Source organism: Petromyzon marinus, chromosome 4 (genome assembly GCF_048934315.1).
Source record: "Petromyzon marinus isolate PM22_M1 ecotype Great Lakes invasive population chromosome 4, UKy_Petmar_22M1.pri1.0, whole genome shotgun sequence".
Taxonomy (NCBI): Eukaryota; Metazoa; Chordata; class Hyperoartia; order Petromyzontiformes; family Petromyzontidae; genus Petromyzon; species Petromyzon marinus.
Window position 1 is genome coordinate 21486794 of NC_133670.1, and position 24393 is coordinate 21511186.

The window sequence follows — 24393 nt, forward strand, 5'->3', positions numbered from 1 at the left end:
TTCCCTCCCTCCCTTGCCTTCCTTTCCTCTTGTTTTACGATCAGAGGAGACAAGAAGATGCTCGGTGTAGTCGGCACTTTGCTTCGTTTCACTTTCAATGCTTTGCTTTATGTGCCCCCCAACCCTGTTTAAATGAAATATTTCCCCGCTCTGCTCTCCTCCCTTCCCTCCCTCCCGTCCCTCCCCTCCTGTGAACGATCTCACGGCGCCGCAATCTCAGCTTGCGCGCGACTCACGTCTCGCAGTCGGCACAGAGGTAAATCGCTTTGCGCCGATCAAATCCCGCCCATTGCCAATGGAGTTGCTGTTCGGTAGAGGCGACCACATTTAACTCGGAACCCTCGCGGGTTGTTTGAGAGTTTGATTACGTTCCCTTGCCGTGTTGCAACCTGTCCCCCGGGCACCCCTCCACTTTAGAAAAGCCAAAGACCCCACACCGTCATAATGTCCCATAGCTGTCAAGCCCATAGGGTTTACCCCGTATTCTTGTAGAGGGAAATTGAGTTTTCAGGTACAGCCGTGGCAACACGGGCAAAAATGAGTTGTCTATTTGTCTTGTGTTTCTCGCTTGTGATGAGACTCTGTAGGATGAATGTTGAGATGTATAAGGGTCACGGGGTGACCAATTGGGTCTGAATTGGTCTTTACTAAGGTAGGGCACCGGTAAGGGGTTGACAGGTTATGCGAGGGGGGGGGGGGGTGGCCAGCACCACGCCCGGCCGCCTTTGTCTCCCAGTGGCGGTGTTTACACAATAGCACCAGGTACTCGTTTTGAGGATGAGTCGACCTAGGGGAGGACCAGGTAAGCACACACACACACGTACCTCATTGGCAGCAATGGGAGGTTCGGCAAGCCAACAACTCCTCTAGCGTCAATACGTGGTACACGTGGATGAGGACAAAAGCAAACTGCAATATACTGTAGGCCTAAAAACGCATGCAATAGTGTTTTTTTTAAAGAATGCCTTGACTTCTTAAAGATGAACGTAAACAGTCATAGACATATGTGGTCGGGCAGTGTGCTTCTGAACTGTTCGATGTGAGTTCAGCACTTCATTGGTGAGTGAAAAAGAGCACCAATGTGCACGAATATAGTAGTCTCGGGACACCGTGGCCACGCGACCCCGTTGCATTTAACCGGACACTGCAGTGACATCAATCGGGCGCATTTGGATGGCATGGTTGGTGGATAGCGCAGAGAGATTTGCGGCACTTCATAACTCGCTCGCTGTGCTACGAGATGGCCCAAATGATGGCGATATGACAACGGGATTAGTGTGTATGCCACGTTGTGGGCGGTGTTTTTTTTTTCCTGCAGACTTTTGCTTTTCACCACCACACATAAATAAACGAATTCTACACTTTGACATTTCACTTTAAAAGCTACATTTCTAGGAACATCTCCAACCGCAGTCCGTGATATTGTACTTTTGTCTGTCAAACGATGCATCACACATTTTTAAATTACATCATAATAACGCTTGCATAACTCTTAACTTTTTATTTTACCTGGTAAAGCCCGCTTAGCTTATATATCTCTTTTTAAGAAGCGACCTGGCCACAAAAGATAGCCCAACGAAGCGGCTTATCACGTGGACATGTTTATAGCAGCCAAATACTCTGGACCAGTGGTTCTTAACCTTGTTGGAGGTACCGAACCCCACCAGTTTCATATGCGCATTCACCGAACCCCTCTTTAGTGAAAAATAAAATGTGATTTTTTTCAAATTCAAGACATAGATATGTTTTTTACTGGTACACAAAATGAGCCGTGCATGAACATTACCTTGTTCAAAGAATAAAACCAACACAATGCATAAACTCACAACAAATTACATACCTGGAAATCAATGTGACTTCTGCTGTTGCCTTTGAGAGATCAGTTCAGATATGCGTGGCTTCACCTTGGCAAGTGCCACTCTCATGTCATTTTCACAGCAAAGTCTGTTCCTTTTCTTCGTTTTTATGTCCAGGATCCTCGAAAAGGATTGCTCACAAAGATATGTTGTAACAAATGGTATAAAAAAATCCAGGGCTTTCTTAGCAATAACTGGATACTTGTTCATTTGTCGACACCAAAACGTTGAGAGCGTTGTTGTTCTGAAGAGTTGCTGTTGAACCTGGCTCTGCTGAATTTCAATGATTTCGTCGAGGAATTCATCATTGACATCTGCTGTTTCAACAGCAAACGTGAACGGCTGTCTCACCCATGCTGGATATGACTCTCTTGTAGGGAAATATCCGTCGAGAGACTTTGCAAGCTCATCTAAGTGCGTGGCAATTGTTTGCTTCAGTTCCGTGGATACAGAAATATCTCCGATTCCAGACACATCTTCGATCTTACTTGCACAGTCGTCCAGAAGCGGGAAGTTTGCGAAGTTATTGTTCTCTGTTCGTCGTTTCCATAACGGTAGCTTTTTTTGAAAAGCCTTCAGGTGTTCTTCCGCTTCCATGATATTGACTCCACCACCCTGCATCTGCTGATTGAGATGATTGAGAGCTGCGAATATATCAGCCATGTACGCTAAAATGAGAATGAACTCAGGATTTTTGAAGCAATCTGCATGGCAGTGTTGGTGCTCTTGCAAAAACAGGGCTAATTCCACACGCATGGCAAAAACACGATTCAGCACCTGTCCCCGGGATAACCACCGAATATTAGAATGGAGCAGAAGTACCTCAAATTCAGAGCCCATTTCTTTACACAGCTCACTGAAGATGCGGTGCCTCAGAGCACTTTTTCGCACATAGTTCACACATTCCACCACAGTTTTTAATACTTCTGCCATTTTTGGAGGTAAGGTTTTTGTTGCCAACGCATGCCTGTGCAGAATACAATGCGTCACAATGATGTGTGGTGCATCGGCCTTTACTAGCGCACCAAAACCAGACTTTCTTCCCAGCATGACTGGAGCTCCGTCCGTACAAACTGCAGAAACCATATCCCATGAAAGATTGTTGTCTCTGAAGAAGTCATCCACAAGCTTCTTCACATCGGCTGCCTTCGTTGTTGTTGTAAGAGGCTTACAAAATAAAAACTCTTCTTTTATCATGTCGTCTTTCACATAGCGTACAAAAACAGCAAGCTGGCTTAGATCAGAAACGTCTGTGGTTTCGTCGAGTTGAAGGCTGAATTTTGCCGGGCTTGAAATCAGATCCGCGACTACTTGAGCCAAGATGTCTTTACTCATGTCTTCTATTCTGTCACTGACGGTGTCATTTGAAAGGGGAATTTGGGATAATTTACCTTCGGCCGCTGTTCCGAGTATCAGATTCGCCATCTTTAATGCAGCTGGTTTCACAAGTGTTTCACCAATGGTGTGTGGCTTGCCCTGCTTTGCGATCAGGTAAGCAACTTTGTACGATGCTGTCAGGATCGGTTTGTTAACAGGTACAAATCCAAGAGCAGGCAGAGTGGCCCTTTCATCGAATCTGGCTCTCTTCACCCTGAATTCAGCAAGTGTTGTGTTCTTGTATTCCCCGTCTCCATGCAGCTTCAAGAAGTGTTCCTTTAGTTTTGCCGGTGCAAGACTAGAGTTGCTCAACTTGGCGTTGCAAATCATGCAGATAGGATGCTCACTCCCATCACGTTCCGTGATACATGAGAATCCATGTTGTACATATTCGTCCGACCACTTTCTTCTTTTGCCCGACATAGTTAGTATGGATAAAATATTAAAGAAATCACACGACGTACGACAACAACAGTCACACGTTGACTACTGAGTACGCACTAAATTCCCCGCAGCGCTGATTGGCCAAGCAGTGTAGCATGATCATCTGCAGCCAGTGATGGCCAAGCGGGCCGTGTGTGTCATCACAAATTTACACAATAATTCAAGTGTGTCCGGACCTCCGTGGCGGGGGCTCTGCCGAACCCCTGAGATCGACTCACCGAACCCCTGGGGTTCGATCGAACCCAGGTTAAGAACCACTGCTCTGGACGTATGTTTATTATAAATTTGGAGGGAAAAACCGGAGGACCAGGAGAAAAATCCACGCGACCACGGGGAAATAAGTAATATTAAAAAAAAAATTTAAACACGCTTTAATGAAATGTACCGTACTCGTAATGGCAAAACTCCACGACTCCAGGAAGTGGCCCCGAAGCTTACCATAACGTAAGGGGACCGTGGTGATTTACAGCCAACGTCAGTTGAGCGTGGACAATTATACCAGAGCCGAAACATAACATATAAAAAATAATGTTTAAAAATATTATTTTATTTTTAATGATAGAATATAGTATTGTCATCAGTATGACACAAGTATACCAAGTTTGCAGTCGATAGCACATTGGGAAGTGGGTTAAAATTGTGTTACAAGATTTGAGGATACGACAACAACAACAGAGTGAGTTAAATAAAAGCGTGTAGTAATAATAATAAAAAAGGAGGCAACCCATCGCCACATATATAACCGTGTTGTAACAGCACTCTCGCTGGTTCATTAGTTCCACTGCTGGATTATTTTTTCCACCTGAGGACGACCGCTTGTGTTGCGATCGAAACGTCGTGATTTATTAGTATTATTATTTCTACCTACGTGACTTTACCGAAAGAACCAAAGAGTATGGATTCCGGCAGTCACGAAAGCTTCAAATCAAGAATGATCTGAAACGTTGCTTAAAAAAGCCACGCGTATTCCCCATTTGCGCTAAAACATTGACGTGTCCATCAGCGCTTATACGCCTGAAACTGAGTGCTGGAATCGAAAGGGCGAGTGAAAGGTGTGTGGGGGGGGGAGGGTAGGGGGGTGGGGGCGAGTCCCGAGGGAAGACATCGCAGGTCCCTTGGCATTGGGCAGAAGTAAAAACAAACGCTCACACACGCTGGGCCCACACGTAGGCACACCGCTACGCTACGTACTCTTCCCTACAGGCCCGCTGGGCCCCCTTTTTCCCCTTTACCGAGACAGCACAGAGGCTCCCCCGCTGCTATTGGACACGAGGTGGTAACTGTCTTTGTTGTGATTGGCCGTCGTGAGCACAGCTGTGCAAACACGGACTCTCCGCTTTGTCAAACTAATGGGTTGATTTAAGAGACTCACACTACCAACAGATGCTGTGACAGGTATTTTTTGTTTAATGTCATTTATTTCAGAAAGCTTGATCTGCAATGTCTTATTTTTGGCTAACTAGATTAGTAATTGTATTTTTACGTTTCATACTTTAGAACACATTTTTGTTCATACATCTATTATAACTGTTTTATTGTTATTGCAATGCATTTAATAAATAGGGGTATTATTTAGAAAGGAACATTTATAATGTAATCAAATACTGATTTATTTTTATTTTGCTTATAGCCAAATATGTCTATTTCTATTCAGAGTTTGTAATTATTATTACGCTCCAGAATTGTAATTTATTCATGCATAATAACAATTTATAGATCTTTGTCAATCTTGTGCTGGTGGAAAGCCGCGTATATCTTTCAGTTATGGGGATTGTTTGACCATACTTCACCACGCTGGTCAGTGCAGATTTGTGGATGTGGAGGCCCAGAACTGGTTCAGATATTGTTCGCCACCAATGTCCAACTAAGGTCGCTGGCCTCAGTGCCTGTGCTAACGCTAGTGCCACCATTCTAGCCCAATTTGTTCATAATGTATCTGGTAATATACAAGCTAACTCAATTAAGTGTACGAGAGTATACTGTATTCTATTTGAGTTTTGATCATTATTGTGATATGCGGCATGCGTTCACTATTAAAATTAACATCGTAAATGCAATATACATACTGCAATATGAATTTAGATTTTTGTTCTTTCTGAAACACAAAGTAACTGGCTCAAGCCCTAGGCACTCTTTAATATGGAAAAATGCACAAACAACACAATCATATTAAACATTGGGGACTTAATTCAACCATGAAATAGTAAACATCACAATGAGGTGCATGTTATGTTTTAAAATTTTGCTTGATATTTGAGAAATGCAAGGGTTTTTGCAATTTGAATACAAACTTTTGTTGCATGTTAGAGTGGCTACCTTGGATGAATATTTTTTTGCGCTTGAATGGTTTTTGATTGAGTGTAACATGTATGGAAACTATTTAACCAATAAGGTTCAATGATGTCTGCCACAAACATCTGACATCCCAGCCCGCATGAGCAGTTTTATTCAAATATGCGCCCTCACCACACATCGGCTGTCACTTTCACCTGACGGAGAATAACCCAACAAAAACACATCACGTGTTGTGCTACCAGAGTTCACGTGGGGATTAAATAAGTGAGTCTCATCTCGGCTCACAGTTTGCAGATGTCTCATCCATCAGGACAAAATGTAGAACACCAAATGGGTATCTGTAACTTTGGAGATCTCCGCATCACATATGACCATCATACCACTTAACAAAAATATTTTTAAACATGGGCATGGTGACTGACTAAATAACAATTAGTCTACAGTGCATACAGGAAAGCACAAATTAGTGTTTAAGATGCAATGACTGTTAATTATTGGCAGAAGGGTAGTTTCCACTGGCTTTTTAAAAGAAAAAAACGGGGAAATTGGCAAAAAAATAGCAATGTGTTGCACAAGTTTCTGCCAAATACTGGTGGAACCAACCGTTCTGCCAACATTTGATTCAGACCTTTATGAAAATGTGTGAGATATTATTCTTAAAATGTTCATGCCACCATATACAGAGCATAAGAGCTCTCTGTGAATATTTAAATATTGTTTAAAGCCTCATTGGATTTATTTAGTTTGGGAGCAAAAAAAAAAATGCTTCTCCTGGCTACAATATAAATAAAGTTGTGTTAGAGGGACAAGTTTGACCGTAAATATTATTGGGACAATTGTTTGAACATAATGAGCCACGGTGAATCCACTGCTGGCTAAAGGTCATCGCAAGCTACTGATATCTCTCATGATCCTGAAATGTAATCATCTCCGTGACCTAGCACCTGCACATGAGCTCATTTCAACCACTCTATCTCCTCGGTGGACGTATTCCTGGATGTGTTCCATTAAATATTACTAATATATCATAGCGTGCATATAAAGTTTCATTTAGCTCACAGCAATTTTTTAATGTAATTTCCGTGATGAAGTTTGTAGTATATAGTAACAAAGTTTATATATGCTCAATGGGAGCAGGTTTTTTATTAACGAGCAGCGTTGAAACGAATAAGCATGTATTGTTACAAAATATATGGTCTATGTTCATTTTTCTATTTTACTTGCACACCATTTAGTGGCTTCTGTTGTGTAAATGATGCGTGAGAATTCAAAACAAAATCACATGCTATTAGCCATATATTATACCATAGATGCATACAAATAATGGATATCACGTTGTAAACATATGATATTGAGTATTAACAGGCTCATACTTTGTTCACACGTTGGCAACTTTGACTTAGCCTGCATTTTCCCCGTCCAACATATGTTTTCGTGTGTATGCCTGTCACGGAAGTATGAACTCACCGTTAAATGTTCATGCTAATTATTAATTCGCTTTTTTTTCATTGCAACGGCTTCAGCCGTGTTACCTTGACTCTCGCCCACATAACCTACCTGCGGTCATGTTTTGGTTGAGAAAATAAACGAAACAAAAACCACACTCGTGAGATACGTGCTCTAATCTTCTGATAATTAAATTTCGGGAGTAGAAAGAAAAAAACAGATGAGCCCCTTCAACTAAAGTCGGAACAGATGGCTGACACCTGTTGAATTCACTTTGTATATTTAGGGTTGAGCTTTAAAGCCATCTCTACATTAGTCATATGCCCAACATGCCAGAGGCAACTGTGATGCAATAAAATGTTCAGAACCTTGTAAACAATATCAAATTGCACGTGAGATCCCCAATAAAAGTAATAACGTATCTTTACTCCCGTCACATATTTTAACTAGATTTTTTGAATATTATATAAAATGCGCCACCGAAATTTAAGAAGGAAATTATTACTGTGCTTTGTTTGGCAGGTATTAAAAGAAGAGCAGATGAGAATATTGTGACCAAGCACGGACATGATAATTCAAAAATGTTACACCCGATTGGGAATTAAAACATAAATCCTTGTAAGGTTATATTTCACTAGTTTAAATCACAGGCATTTGACTCCACAGTATACTCTGTATCTATACGACATGTATGTGTGAATGTGAATGAGGCAAACTAACCTTGATTAGTTTACGAGGACAAATGGCTCAATATAGACAGCATTTTTAAATACAGTGAGTGATACGATATCTGCACATTCATAAAAAATACAGTTTATAAAATAATTATGAAACATCCGTTTGTCAAACCACGACGGGATGAAAGGCCTCCTCATGCCAAGTCTTTCTTGGGGATTGTTTGACCATACTTCACCAAGATGGTCAGTGCAAGTGTGTGCAGAAGGTGCCAGGACCAGTTCACATATCACTCGCCACTGATGCGAGGAATTGAACTTCAATAACTGGGTTCATAATGCAGTGCGCTAACTTCTGTGCCACCACTCCCCCCTAATGAAATATATACACACTACTTTGGTTCTTTCGGTAAAGACAGTCTCGCCCCTTCACCTGATGAAGGCCGCTTGTGTTGTGGCCGAAACGTCGTGAGAATATTATTGTGTTATTTTATTTTATCAATTTATTATTTTATTCTCATTCTACGTGACTTTACCGAAAGAACCAAAGAAGATGAATCATTGCAGTCACGAAAGCTTTAAATCGAAATTTATATACACACTACCTTAATGTGAGAGATTGTAATTAAGGCTTGTTGTGTAATGGTATGTACTTTTGAACTATACGCTTAGACTGTAGCATGATTTCATTATACGTATCATTTCTGATGTGTTTCATGGGAAAATGTGTCCGTGTTTGATATGAGAAAGTATTCAAAACTTACGAAGCATTTGTTCAAGTGTGCAAACTGAGGATCAGCGAGACAACACCATTTTAAAACACTCCCAATAATACACTGAACACAACTCAAGATATAACACTGAACTTTATTAAGTGCAAACCAGTTTGTTTTTAAGTGTTCAATACTTATGACAGCATTTTTCAAATACATGAAATGCTTCGCACCTCGCAGTGCACTGACATCACGATGAGTGATATAGTGGCACACTTTACCTTGACTTTAAAGTCTTCTTTCTCATTGGAACACGTACAACTTGTCAGACGGCCTCGGTATGTTTCCGGAAGAGTTCGTTACCATTTCATTTAAAGTGCTATGGTTTTACAAAAGTCCATTTAACCTTTAGGAATTTTATTTTTCGATTTAAAGCTTTCGTGACTGCAGGGATTCATATTCTTGGTTCTTTCGGTAAAGTCACGTAGAAGGGAAACAATAAAATAATAAAAATATAAAACAATACAATTATCACGACGTTTCGACTGCAACACAAGCAATCATCATCAGGTGTGATGATTGCTTGTTTTCACTTGCCTATTTTCCTAAATGCAGGTACTGTGTTGTTATTTAATATATTGTGTGTAAGTTGTGTGTGTACATGTGTTAATTTTATGTCATGTTGATGCATTGTATAGGATGTGATCATCAGCTGTGATGATGATTGCTTGTGTTGCAGTCGAAACGTCGTGATAATTTTATTATTTTATATTTTTATTATTTTTTTGTTTCCCTTCTACGTGACTTTACCGAAAGAACCAAGAATATGAATCCCTGCAGTCACGAAAGCTTTAAATCAAAATTTACAAAATACTAATTATATGCGTCTAACTACCTAAAGCCACACATTGTGGTCACATTCAATACACATACTCACTGGTAAGCTAGCAAGGTCTTCATTTGAAGAACAAGTGATACAAAGGCACAGATCACATCCTATGCAATGCATCAACATGACATAAAATTGACACATGTACACACACAACTTACACACAATATATTAAATAGCAACACAGTACTTGCATTTAGGAAAAGAGGCAAGTGAAAACCCATATTTAATACTTAAATATCCTGCGTGTATTCTATTCAAAATGGAACAATAGAACCTTATGTTATCATAACGATAACATGTTAAGATAAGAATTGATCATGTTGATACTCCGCTATCAGATAATGGTACCTTGTGGCAGGCTAACAACTACAAGATATGACAACACATACATCACTTGTATAATAGCTAAGCAGCGTTATTCATATTTGTTTTATTTTGAGTTTGAGCGTGAAGATATCATTTTCATTTTGAGTTATCATCCTCCGCCACCCGACAACGCCAAACAAATCCAGTTGTTACGTGGGCTAATGTGCCACTTGATTTAGTTTTTCAGCAAGCAGACATGTTGAAAAGCAAAGAGAATGTTGACAAGAGCGTTTCCTGATCTGGGTCCTTGCGACAACTTAATTTGTTTGGTCTTGTCGGGTAGTGGAGGTTTATAACTCCGATTGACATTGCATCTGATTAGCACGGTTGGCTACGTACGGTGCGAAAGAAAGTCAGCATACGCACATACTGACATACATAACCCAAAAGAAACCGATTAGGAATCGGAATATTGGCTGTGAAAGTCTACGTATGGGATTAGTCAAACGCATGTTTACACAGATACAAGTTGAGCAACAGGAGGAATGTTCTTGGTGTACACGGTGAATCTGTGCTCGCAGGCACCATCCCGTGTAAAGCCGTGAAGCATTGACGTTGTTCGCCACACCACCCCGGGGCTGTGCCAGCACTTTGCCCGTGGATGTGTGGCGTGTGGAGTGAGTGAGCAGGAGCAGGGTGGGCCGTGGGAACGCACAGCTGGGAAACGCGGGGTGGAGGTCAAATCAACCACGGACGCGGTTCCCCTAATTCCACTTTATCCAGGACAGCCGTGCCGTCAGATCTGAGAAAACAAGTGCATCGTCGGTGTGTCACTGCAGTGAGCATTCCAGGCAATGCGTACGGGAACTAATATTTTGAACGTGCATTTATGAGAAATAGGTTTAAGTGGTACTGAGAATAGTGCAGTAGAATGTGAACACTTCTGGAAGCACAGGAATTGTTGGTTAATGGCCTTTTTTCAGTGACCATCTCCACATTTATTTTATTTGAAATATATAATTGAGCCAATAGAATGACTCGTATCCACATACACCTTGAAAGAGCCTTCTTACCATATTCATGTGTTTATATCATATACGTCCAGCAGTAACAAGAGAAGCTTTAGAAGATTAATGCTCTTACAATAACACTACAGCATTAAATATGAATGCCACATAGCCATTGGGTGAATGAGACGAGGCACACACAGATCTTCCAATCTAATCCTTCAATCATTGAGATTATGCAGGGAGTAAACTATAACATAACTTACACATACTACTGAAACAAAACAAAAAACATTCTGACAATTGTCATATGTTATACACAGTGGACTCATCTTCAGAGTACGTGTACTTTCCACAGATAAAAAAAAAATGTGTGAACTGTTCAAAGAAAAATGCATGCATACCGCTGGTATTCCAAAGTGCATTGCTGCTGTTGGGATGGCCTTTTCTGATGCACCGGTCGACGTAGGCTTTGGGGTCGGTGTCCGAAAGGAGGATATCTCGGAGGAGGGCGATGTAGGCGATGGCAAGGCGGAGCGTGTCGATCTTGGACAGCCTCTTCTCGTACGGGAAGGTCGGCACGTGGCAGCGCAGCTCCTCGAACGCCGAGTTGATGCTCAGCATCCGCCTGCGCTCGCGGACATTGGCAGCCGTGCGCTGCACCTCGTAGGGCTGGTGCGTGAGCGCGGGCGGGTAGAGGACGCTCGCGGGGCACCGGGCACCGCCGTCGCCTACGCCGCCGCCTGCGGACAAAGCAGCGCCCTCGCGGTTGGTGTCCTCCCCGGGCAACGAGGCAAGGTCCTCATGGAAGGCCCGCGAGGCCACGCCAGAGACGGAGCCACCGTCGCGGCTGAAGGAATGCCACGGCCGCAAGGAGCAGCAGGGTTCGGTGTCAGAGCCGTCGAGCTCGTGCTGGGCACGATGGCCCTCGTTCTGGAGAAAGGAGAAATGTCCGATTGAGTCGGGATCAAATTCGAATGTCATTTGTTCCATTAAAGAGAAATTTGCTCGGCATGCAGAGAGGCAGGGACGGATGAAACAATCGAGCGTGTGGCCGGCGCCGCGTGTACGCCGTCATTAAATGTTGGTGACGAACGTGCATGACAGTTTAAATACTTTCTAAAGACTTGTGGAGCACACGGCGGGGTGCCTGACCCCTTCTCACTGTCTATACAGAGGGGTTAATTAAGATGCGCGGCTGTTGGCTTCAATTGCTTGAAACCTGTCTTAAAAAGGTGCTCTTTGATACTGCTCTACCCCATTCTCAAGTTACCTTATTAATTTGATTTATTTATCAAACAAAGCTTAGAACTATGCGTTGGCAAGACATCGCTTTTGAGCAATGTTTACTAGCGTTATTGCTCTATTTAATTGAAATCCATTCTTTTTTTTACAGGAAGCTATCATTGGAGGAGAATGTGTGTGTGTAAAATGCCATACAAAATAAAACTCCACGTGATGATGATTTGCATCGTATTTATGCAGTTGAATACATGTGCAGATTAAAATTCACGTGCGTAGTTGAAACTCCTGATGAAAGCAATGTCATATCACTCCAAACTTTAACCTAGTTTCAAATCAATCAGTTTGTACCTTTTATCGACAAAATCTGGAACAAAAACACCAATTGTGAAATTTGTAGTGGCAATACACGGTTGGAAATATTATATTTAATTGTGCTTTTAAAAAGCATGTATAAAGTAGTTCAAGATACAGCCTCCCCAATTAAGTGGACCTTTTTTAGGTGCAAAGGCTCCACTGAGAACGTCTGAAGTGTGAGATATGGCAAGCTGTTTCTATGAAAGCATTCCAAACAGAGTGCACACCTGATTGTCTGGCTATTACAAGGTTAGCACAAGTATCCTTGTAAAGAGCCTTTCATTCTTTCTTCCCCAGCAACCGGGTCATAAGCGCACATGTTCTGTCAATGCCTCGATGGCATAAAGTTGTCACGCTGCTTGCATTTTGTATATTGATCATTTCGGCTTGGCATGGGAAATGTAAAAGTTCATCTCATAATGTGTGAGGATAAACAATTAACTTTTAGGGTAAAACAAACTCTTTCTATTCAGTTTTTTAACATGAATTTAAAATGTTAATTATTTTCATAGGTAATTGTTGGTCTTCAAAGTACAGTCACAGGCCTGGATATGAGAACATGAATTTATTGATATGGCAGTACCTGATGCCAGACCTATATGCAAACTAACATAGTGACACAAGCATGGTTTGCAGTCACAGCATAGTCACTCGTACACCGAACGGGGTTATTTATACAAATCTTACGTGCACCTCATGAGCGTGCTGCATTTCATAGGTATCAGAAACGGGAGCTAGGCTCGTATCAGATTTGCTGAGGACATCACCTCTGTTTTCACACCTTATGTAGGCAAGATACCTCCACTATAAACCAGTGGCATAGATGAGTCATGTATTTAGGCACCTGCCATGATAGCAACTTTTTCAGGTATAGATAAAACGTTGTTCCTCATCCAATTTAGACAGATTTTTTTCCTATATTATGCCAGGGTCATTCCATGGCTGGATGCAGGCTGCTGCCATCGCTTATGATCCTGCGATGCTGCAAACCACCTATAGCACTTGCACACGAGCTGATTTCATTCCCGTTAAACATTATTTGGTGATCTTGACTTAAAGCTTTCGTGACTGCAGGAATTCATATTCTTTGGGTCTTTTGGTAAAGCCACGTAGATAGAACAAATAATTCAAATAATACAAAATACAAATAACAATATCATGACGTTTCGATCGCAACACAAGCAATCGTCATCAGGTGAAAAAATATAGTGAGAATATATGGTGGGAGCGCTGCTAAGGCCGGGAGTTATAAAGGTTTGAGATCGGTGTAGCCCAAGGGTCAGTGGGCGGGGCTAGAGATGAAATTTGCATATAAATGTAAGATAGGAGAAATCTTGACAAACGAAGCTGTGGGGGTGGTCATTGTATTGTGAGAGATTAGCATGTCGATGTACGACATTTGCTTGTAAATGTAAACTCGGAGAGAGCTCTGAAAGAGCCATCGCCACATGGTGGTGGACAAGGATGGCAGTCCGCTATTTACTAACACAGCCAACGGTGGCTGTGTTTGTGAATGTAACTCAGAGAGTCGAAAATAACTGCTAACATAGGTAGGTAGGGAGGGAACATCACAGCCAGTTATGACCTAAAACCGGTCAATAACGTCCTTCCAATGATTGCTCAGTTTGTACCCATCTTCTCGGTTGAAATTGTCTCTGTGCTTATATAGCTGTATGGCTTCATGAACGAATCTTTGCTGATAGCCAGTGGGCCTGGAGAGTACCCTCCTCTTCGCAAAATCAACTTCGTGTGTGCCCACAGCGTTAAAACAATGATCAGCCATGGCTGAGGTATTGATCATACTGTGTTTCAGATCTGCCTCATGTCAGGGATCACATCCTTCACAAATGGTAATTTGATCCCATCTGTGAAGGATGTGATCCCTGACATGCAATACCCCGGTGTTTACAAACTAAGCTGTGTCTGTGGCAGCAGTTACATTTGGGAAACTAAGCGACATGTCTCGGACCGGGTTCGTGAACATGAGGCAGATCTGAAACACGGTAGGACCAATACCTCAGCCGTGGCTGATCATTGTTTTAACGCTGTGGGCATACACGAAATTTATTTTGCCAAAACGAGGGTAATCTGCAAGCCCACTGGCTATCAGCAAAGATTCGTTCATGAAGCCATACAGATTAATAAGCACAAGCACTAATAAGAGTAAAAAAATAACTCGACATGAAGGGCAATGAATGGGCTTTCAAGAATGAAGGGCCATTGCCAAAAAAATCAGTTTCCCTACAATATTTGTGCAAAACCATTTTCCAAATAAAATGTTATTGCTCGAGTCGGTAAAACTGAATAACACATCCACAAGTCGGCTATGACATCTCAAATAAACTCTAATTATTATTACAAAGGTAAGACTGTACCTCATGATGATCTGTGTTTTGGCTTTTGCAAACCAAGGAAAACTAAATTTTCGAAATAGCATACAGTGTATGTTATTTTCATCTAAATATAATAAGCTGCTCACTTAATGATTATGCTGCAATTAGTGCTTTGGAAATGAAACATTAAGCGTAATTACTTTTATATGCAAACAATTACATAAGTGTCAGCATAAATGCTGAAAACGCGTAAACTGCAACCACATGTTTCTATATTAACTGGCTTCAATTAAAGTTGTATCTTGAGAACTAGCGGACACAAATATGTCCATATAGTGTGAATTAAAGGATTGCAAAATGTACATAAAACATTGACGTTGAACTGTTGTACACCAACATTTTTTAATATATCCAGACTTAACCGAGTGAGGAACTGATGTAAATTATAATTTAGGTTCTAGAAGGGCGATGTAGCTGATCTGTTTGGTGCACCCAAAATTTTGTGAATTCTTTTTTTCTCGCATTAGCTCACAGACGTTAGCATCTGGAAGTTTTATAGGGCTTTAAGTTTAAATATTTTAAAATCCTAAGACCAAAACTGTGGAGTTTGGTTCCTCTCAAAATTGCTGGATGAAAATATTTTAAACGCTTTCATTTGTGGACCTTTGAGTTTCACGTTTAGATTTTGAATGGTGCGAAAGACAAACGTAACATTTTCAATAACTCTAAGAGTGTGATGCTAAAGTTGATCATAAACAAAACGTAATCAAAGCCCACCAATAGTCGTTAGTTAACAACACAAATTAGGTTGGTGTGCTACTATTCTTCAGCATTTAGAAATGTTTACTGTATGCAATAAAACACATTTTAAGCAACATCTTTTTTATATTACCGTCAATACTTTGCTTCTTCTTTTCTTGAATATGGCAATATGTTCCGAAGTTAAACGCCAATATGGAAGCCTGATAGTCATGAGAGAGCTTCAGGAGAGAAGTCTTGTAGTTTTACCGTTTCTCCATTGAAGAAGCGCAGACCACAGCGATTTACTGTATAGTCCATAGTTTGCAATGCATGGCAACAATCAGACTGTGGCTTGTATTTACTTTAGAATTCATGAAGATGTGTACATCGGCCAGTTGATGTTCTGACGCGGTTGATGGTAAACCAGTGTCTTTGTGGAATGTCAAAGCCAGGAGGTGTGATGATGTTTTGGTGCTCATCATCAGGCAGCATATAAGTGCCGTATGCATTCTGGTTATAATGAGGCATAACCGAACACCATAACTGTTTTTAGATTCAATGCAATTATTAAACGTTTGTGCAAATTGTATGTGGCATGTCATTTTCCGAGTAATTGCATTTGACCTCACACTCAATATTAGAATTAAACTACATATCAGTCAATTAATTAATAGAAGCGTATCTGATGTCCGTTAAGACCCAGGTGATATGCAGATTTTTAGCAAAGTTGTTGCAGATTCCAATTGAACTGGTCTTATGTACAAATATGGTTTGTGTCATGCAAATATATGCTGATTTTAAAAGGCAGCAAAATCTCGCAGTTGCATCCAAATTGCAATTTTTATTCTGATTAAGAAAATTTTAATACAAAATTAATATAACTGCAGTGTCATTTTGAATATAGTGTTTTTTTGTAATGATACATTTTCATGATTAAATGATCTTCATTAAAAAAATTACACTGCCAGTGGTTTCAAACTATCGAGATAACTATAGTGTAAAAGGAAACAACAATGCATGGTGATGATTTGTCGGCACATTTATATACCATTACAAGACAGCGTATGTCGGGACATGGAGCAAATTAATGCTAATTTAATGTTAAAGATCACGTAAAGAAAGATTGTCATACAATGTCTTTATTGACGTAAAGTGTAAGCACATTAAGTGTTGTGCGTGAATGCCACGCGAAGCCCACAGGCGGATGCTTTGTGGGTCGTTCTCACACTCTCTAATGCCGACATTTAAACGCTCATTAACGATTTGTGGATTTCCTTTTGAAATGGGCGCACTTTGCCGCCGACAGCTAAACAATGCACCGAATTAATTAGATACCAAGGATCTCTATGTAAATGAGTTTGTATCATTTATTCAGCAAGTCTTCTGGAAATCGATTTGAAGGGTTACGTTGGCTGCCTTTCACCACGGTTAATGTCCGTGTTATTTTATTTTTAGCGTTTATAAAATGCGTATTTTTTTGGATGTTTTGCATCGGTACCACTGGGTAGATGAATCACAGAACACGTGTCTCAGGTATACAACATTTACTAATTTCTGGTGTAATATACACAACAGTCACACATCAGCCTCAAACATTAAAACAGTATTACATTGTACATGCCAAGAATTGTACAATATCTTGTGAACTACACACGTGAAAACTTTGTAAATTGTCAGTGCACAGAATTCATTTTACAAACCAGCACCGCATTAGCATGCGTTTGCCACTTACGTTCAAGTTCGCGTTCTGCCTGCACCTGATGGAGCGCTTGCTTAAGATCACGAACGATTTGCACGTGGCGCTGCAGAAAGAGGACCAGGACGTTGTCAATGCGATGCGGCTTGTCGATTGCACCATTGAGTCGCTGAAGAAGCTGCGCGAGAACGGCTACGACGATCTGCTCAAGGACGTCAACGCCTTCTGCGACGTCAACGAGGTACCCGTCGTCGACATGAACGCCAACTACACCCGCCCTGGACGTCCTCGGCGCTGCACCTACGTCATCACCAACGACCACGTGTTTCACATCGACCTCTTTAACGCCTCGATCGACAAGATGCTTGTCGAGCTCGATCTGCGTTTCAGCGCGGAGTCGATGAAGATGTTGCGGCTGGCGGTCCATTTATCGCCCCGCAATCGATTTGAGTCGTTCAACGTCAGCAAGATCCTGGAGCTGGCCTGTGATTTTTACAAGCGCGATTTCCCGATCTCGACATGCTTCTCCTCGAGCAGCAGCTGCTCCACTTCGAACAGGAAATCTGGCGAGATGAAGAGCTGAAGAATGTGAACACGCTGCCAATGCTGTCCATCAACCTGGCGACAAGCGGCCGCGGAGATTCCGGTTTTCACCTGGTCTATCGCCACAGCCGAGCGCATCTTTGGCGCGATGAAGCACATCAAGACCCGATTGCGTACCACCATGGGCGCCGAATACTTTACTGACGCGATGCTCCTGTTCGTCGAAAACGACGTCGCAAAAGGTGTCACAAACGACGAAATCATGGAGCAGTTCCAGTCGATGCATCCACGCCGCAATCGTATCGTCTGAACTCTAGTTCAACAGCCTGACTCTCTCTAATCATTCTTGAAATTAAAATTTGTTGAATGTCACCCCGGGCTGAAAATCCTGGCTCCGCCCCTGATTAGATTCATTATAGTAATTAAATTCTAAAATTGCATTCTAGATTTGAAGTTTTCGTGACTGCAAGGATCCATATTCTTTGGTTCTTTCGGTAAAGTCACGTAGGTGAAAAAATACAATAAATTTCATCACGATGTTTCGATTGCAACACAAGCAATCATGATGAGGTGTAACAGCCACAGCAATATTTTTTTTATTTTGCTAAAAAATATTTTTACTAAAAAAATTCTTGCTGTGGTTGTCACACCTGATGATGATTGCTTGTGTTGCAATCGAAACGTTGTGATTTAATTTATTTTATTTTTTCACCTCCGTGACTGTCTAAAATTGCATTTGAAAATATGATGGTTCACCTAAACCTTAGAGTGTTATGAGTGTGAGCGGACACATTCTTGAGTAAGCAATACACTCTTGTGTATTGTACGCTGGATTGCGGGTCATATTTTAACAAGCTGTTATCATCGTCGTATTTTGTAATGTGTATCTAAGTACATCTACATGACAATTTATAAATAATTAAGATAACGACTAGAAACCTCAGCTTGCTATATGTTTATCAGCTCAAAGTCAGTGTTTGTTCAAGAGCATGCCACTATTTTGAGTTATAAGTTACAGTGCCCAATGCACAATGCGCACAATGTTTGATTGCACCCTCGCATTCGTTGAATGCTTTGTAATGATCAAACCACATTTTTACATGGACACGAGGCATTCTTCGCTTTGTCATTCTCAAACGACTCTTGTTATTTCCGCAAACATCTGCGACCGCCGATGCACCTGCTGAGCACTTTCTATTGAGCCAGAAACAGCATGTGAGGAGGGTCGTGTGGGCAGCGCCATGGCTGGCTGCCTTGGTCTCAGCAGTAGATGCTCATTGACCCCATCAAATACTTATTGAAGGGAGGTCCAAATTTAGGTCCAAATTCCCATTGGTGCGAAATGTGACCGGGAACCGGGTTAACGGTCCAGTATGTCAACTACCTCGCTACCGCTCCCCTACGTCACACGTCTATTAGAATTTACACAAGTTACAACCATCCGTATGAGAGCAACCAACGTGTGCATTCACAGTATAATGTAAGCGGATGTCTGATAATCTCTTGTATGTGGTTGTGCTTTCGTAAAGTGATGAATCACACTATAAAAGGGCAAGAAATGTGGACATATTTCAGTCTAGGCATATAAAGACACCTATTTTGGACCGTTGCAAATTGTGCGTGAGTATGTTGAACATATTTCGCACCGTACATACCCAACCGTGCTCAAATTGAAGGGCAATGAAATGGGCTTTCATGAATGAAGGGTCATGGCCCAAAATGTTGCCTTTTATACGTTTTTTTCTTTTTAAGGTAGTGCTTTTGAAGAATTGTCGAGTTTGTATTTAATTCTCCATCTCCTCAGACGATATAATCTCGTACGTGTTTCATTCCTTGGCTGCCATGACTCTTGACCATCTATGAAATTGTCCTGTCCAAGCTCACTTTACTTAACGGGTTGAATTAATGTATTTAACCTGCACATTTTCTTGGTTCTTTCGGTAAAGTCACGTAGAAGGGAATATATTTTTTTATTATTTTATTGTTTCCCTTCTACGTGACTTTACCGAAAAAACCAAGAATATGAATCCCTGCAGTCACGAAAGCTTTAAATCAAAATGTAACCTGCACATGTTCTCTAAACCACGTGTTCCTCTTTCTATCTCGATGTAATTGCAAAGCACGCATGTCTCATCGTGCCCTTTTCGGTTTTAATTTTTTAACGACCATGTTTCTGAACAAAACGTCACAGCAGGCAGTACACGCACTGATATAAAACGCTATTCTTCAGGCACATTGGTGTTCGTATCTGCACCGCATGCGCACAGATATATTCTCGAGGAAACATTGTGTACTTGGTTAAAGTGTTGCAAACAGAGAGAATGTAATCTCCCCACATAAGTACCGCCACCAACCCCCTTGCCTATCTCATTCCATCCCTCCCGTGTACCCGACCTCCTAGTGTTTATGCCATTTGAACAGGTAAACGATTCAGCCTTAGCCATGCGGCGGAAGCGATGCACGTGTGTGTGTGTGCGTGCGCGCGCGCCTGTACATAATTTAGTCTGCGTGTACGTTTGTGCATAATTCAGTGGAAATGCGATAGGCTTTTGCGAGCAGCCCTGATCCTCTGCTCTGTGCTCAGACATATAATTACAGCCTGCACGTGCATGTGCGGTCGTGTGTTGATTATCAAATTATCGTAGCACTGGTTATTTCAACGCTTGAAAGGATTTCAGTTATGGCATCCGTGCTGCGTTTTAAAACGTTCATATTTAACGCAAGCCTCACAGGATGTTTTTTTTGCTTGCATTTATTTCATTAAACGGACATGGAGATGCCCTGTGCTGAGTCGCACTGATGGTGAAATTAAAGCGAACGTTTTGTCTAGCAAGTTGTTTGAGTGAAAGGTGTTTTTAACTGTTTCAAGTTTTAATGCTCATTTAATGCGTTCATAACTCTGTTTAATACAAAGCACATTGGACTAAAAATTGTTATTGTGAGAAATGTATTGCTTTATGGTAATATTTAATTACATCCTATTTAATTTTTTGTGAACTTCATATCTTATTACTCTTTGAGTTCAAACATTTTGTTAATTTAATATTAAAAGTTGCAAGTACAATTTTCATCAATATTTAATAAGAGAGAATTATAATAAAAAAGCACGTTGTAGTTGCCTTTAGAGAGCAAAAAAATACAAATTTACATGTATATTGTAAAAAAAAAATACCATGCCCAAATCACCTGTAATGCGCCAGATCTTATCAGATTTCGGAAGCTCAGCAGGGGTTGATTGAGCCTTGACAGTGCTTTAACCGCCATGTACGTGCACATTGCTACATGGTGGGCATCAGAAGGCAGTGTAAAAAAAAACATCATTGTTGGAATGTACTTCTAAGCTTTCACATCTACACTCCCCGCCTTCACCAACGTGCATCGATTACCATGGCAAAGTACGCCGTAAAATCCCCATGGACCAGGCGACATGGGAAGGAGGTCCTTTATCCAGAATTGGTTTTGAAAACCTTCGGAGCATACTATAGTGCAAATATGGATTTTGCTACACTGCTCTCTATTAACGTGTAAGCTCATTGTTGCTGCAAAAAAAGCATCATCCAACTGACTGATCAGACATGGTTCAATCAGCCCACCACAATGTGATGCCACGTTAGGGATCGATGCTCCTCCTTCGCCACAATCATTTGATCCAATAAATTTTTATTTAACAAAAAAAAATCTCATCAAATTCAACTTGTACTCAAATCGACGTCGCACCCCTCGTAGGTATGCAGTGGAAGTTATTGATTTTATTTCGTAATTTGTTTTCGATGAGAAAGCATGCGTTTATTAATTGATGTGCATTGTCATGGGGTCATAAGTCCCTGCACAAATGATCATATATGGTTGCATCGGGGTCATTGTCGTCTCAATGGGAAATTGTCTCACCAGCAATAGTGCTGACTATATGGCGGTCAGCTTATTGAGAGATGTGCTTGATAGGTGAAGATATGAAAGTAAGGGTGCAGCCCTGCAACTTACTTGCTCACACCACTGCTGCTGGAGTGTGTTCCATTGTAGGGAGATCCAGAAGGTATTTGGCCTACTCTTCCACACTTGCCAGATGTCTCGGAAGAGGTGGGAGTAGCCACACTTTACCTCACTATTACACGGCCTTCTATCGACTAAACACAGAAGTTACTCGTAAAGGGTTCCTTTGCTTTTTGCGGTAGATGCGTTCCAAAAAAAGTATGCACAAAGCGGAACCACACGAGGAGTACACACACAGAGTACACACACAGTACATACACATTACACAGAGTATATACACAGTACACACACACAGAGTACACACACAGTACACACACAGAGTACACACACAGTACACACACAGTACACACACACAGAGTACACACACAGTACACACACGGTACATACACAGTACATACACAGTACACACACACAGAGTACACACACAGCACATACACAGTACACACACACAGAGTACACACACAGTACACACACAGTACATACACAGTACACACACAGTACACACACAGAGTACACACACAGTACACACAAAGTACACACAGAGTACATACACAGTACACACACACAGTACACACACAGTACATACAGAGTACACACACAGTACATACACAGTACACACACACAGTACACACACAGTATACACACACAGTACATACACAGTACACACACAGCATACACACACAGTGCACACACAGTACACACACAGTACACACACACAGAGTACACACAGAGTACACACACACTACACACACAGTACACACACAGTACACACACACAGTACACACACAGTACACACACACAGTACACACGCAGTACACACAGTACACACACACAGTACACACGCAGTACACACAGTACACACACAGTACACACAGTACATGCACAGTACACACACAGTACACACAGAGTACACACACACTACATACACATTACACACATAGTACATACACAGTACACACACACAGAGTACACACACAGTACACACACGGTACATACACAGTACATACACAGTACACACACAGAGTACACACACAGTACATACACAGTACACACACACAGAGTACACACAGTACACACACAGTACACACACAGCACACACACACACCACACACACAGTACACATACAGTACACACACACAGAGTACACACACAGTACACACACAGTACACACATACAGTACACACACACAGTACACACACAGTACACACACACAGTACACACACAGTACACACACAGTACACACACACAGTACACACACAGTACACACACAGTACACACACACAGTACACACACACAGTACACACACACACAGTACACACACAGTTCACACACACAGTACACACACAGTACACACACACAGTACACACACAGAGTACACACACACACAGTACACACACAGTACACACACAGTACACACACGCAGTACACACACAGTACACACACACAGTACATACACAGTACACACACAGTACAAACACAGTACATACACAGTACACACACAGTACACACACAGTACATACACAGTACACACACAGTACACACACAGTACATACACAGTACACATACAGTACACACACACAACACACACACAGTACACACACAGTACACACACACAGTACACACACAGTACATACACAGTACACACACAGTACACACACAGTACACACACACTACATACACAGTACACACACAGTGCACACCCAGTACACACACAGTACACACACACTACATACACAGTACACACACAGTACACACACAGAGTACACACACACAGTACACACATACACAGTACACACACACACAGTACACACACACAGTACACACACACACAGTACACACACACACACAGTACACACACACACAGTACACACACAGTACACACACACAGTACACACACACAGTACACACAGTACACACACACAGTACACACACAGTACACACACACACAGTACACACACAATACACACACAGAGTACACACACACACAGTATACACACAGTACATATACAGTACACACACACAGTACACACACAGTACACACACAGTACACACACAGTACACACACAGTACACACACACACAGTACACAGTACACACACAGTACACACACAGTACACATACAGTACACACACAGTACACACACAGTACACACACACAGTACACACACAGTACACACACAGTACACACACACACAGTACACACACAGTACACATACAGTACATATACAGTACACACCTACACACAGTACACACACACAGTACACACACAATACACACACAGAGTACACACCCACACAGTACACACACACAGTACACACACAGAGTACACACACACAGTACACACACACAGTACACACACAGTACACACACACAGTACACACACACACACAGTACACACACAGTACACACACAGTTCATACACACAGTACATACATACACACAGTACATACACAGTACACAATGTTCACCCGCATCCGACCAGG

At 41.6% G+C, this 24393-nt stretch overlaps 1 protein-coding gene across 1 annotated transcript; it reads right to left on the reverse strand.

Moving 5' to 3' along the window:
• Nucleotides 1-8945: 8945 nt before the first annotated feature.
• LOC116938410 (transcription factor 21-like) lies at nt 8946-12263 on the reverse strand. The gene is made up of 2 exons (XM_032945531.2): nt 11415-12263; nt 8946-10805 (listed from the first exon to the last, which is right to left on the reverse strand). The coding sequence occupies exons 1-2, from the start codon at nt 12001-12003 to the stop codon at nt 10768-10770; spliced, it is 627 nt and encodes a 208-aa protein (XP_032801422.2). The 5' UTR covers nt 12004-12263; the 3' UTR covers nt 8946-10767.
• Nucleotides 12264-24393: the final 12130 nt, after the last annotated feature.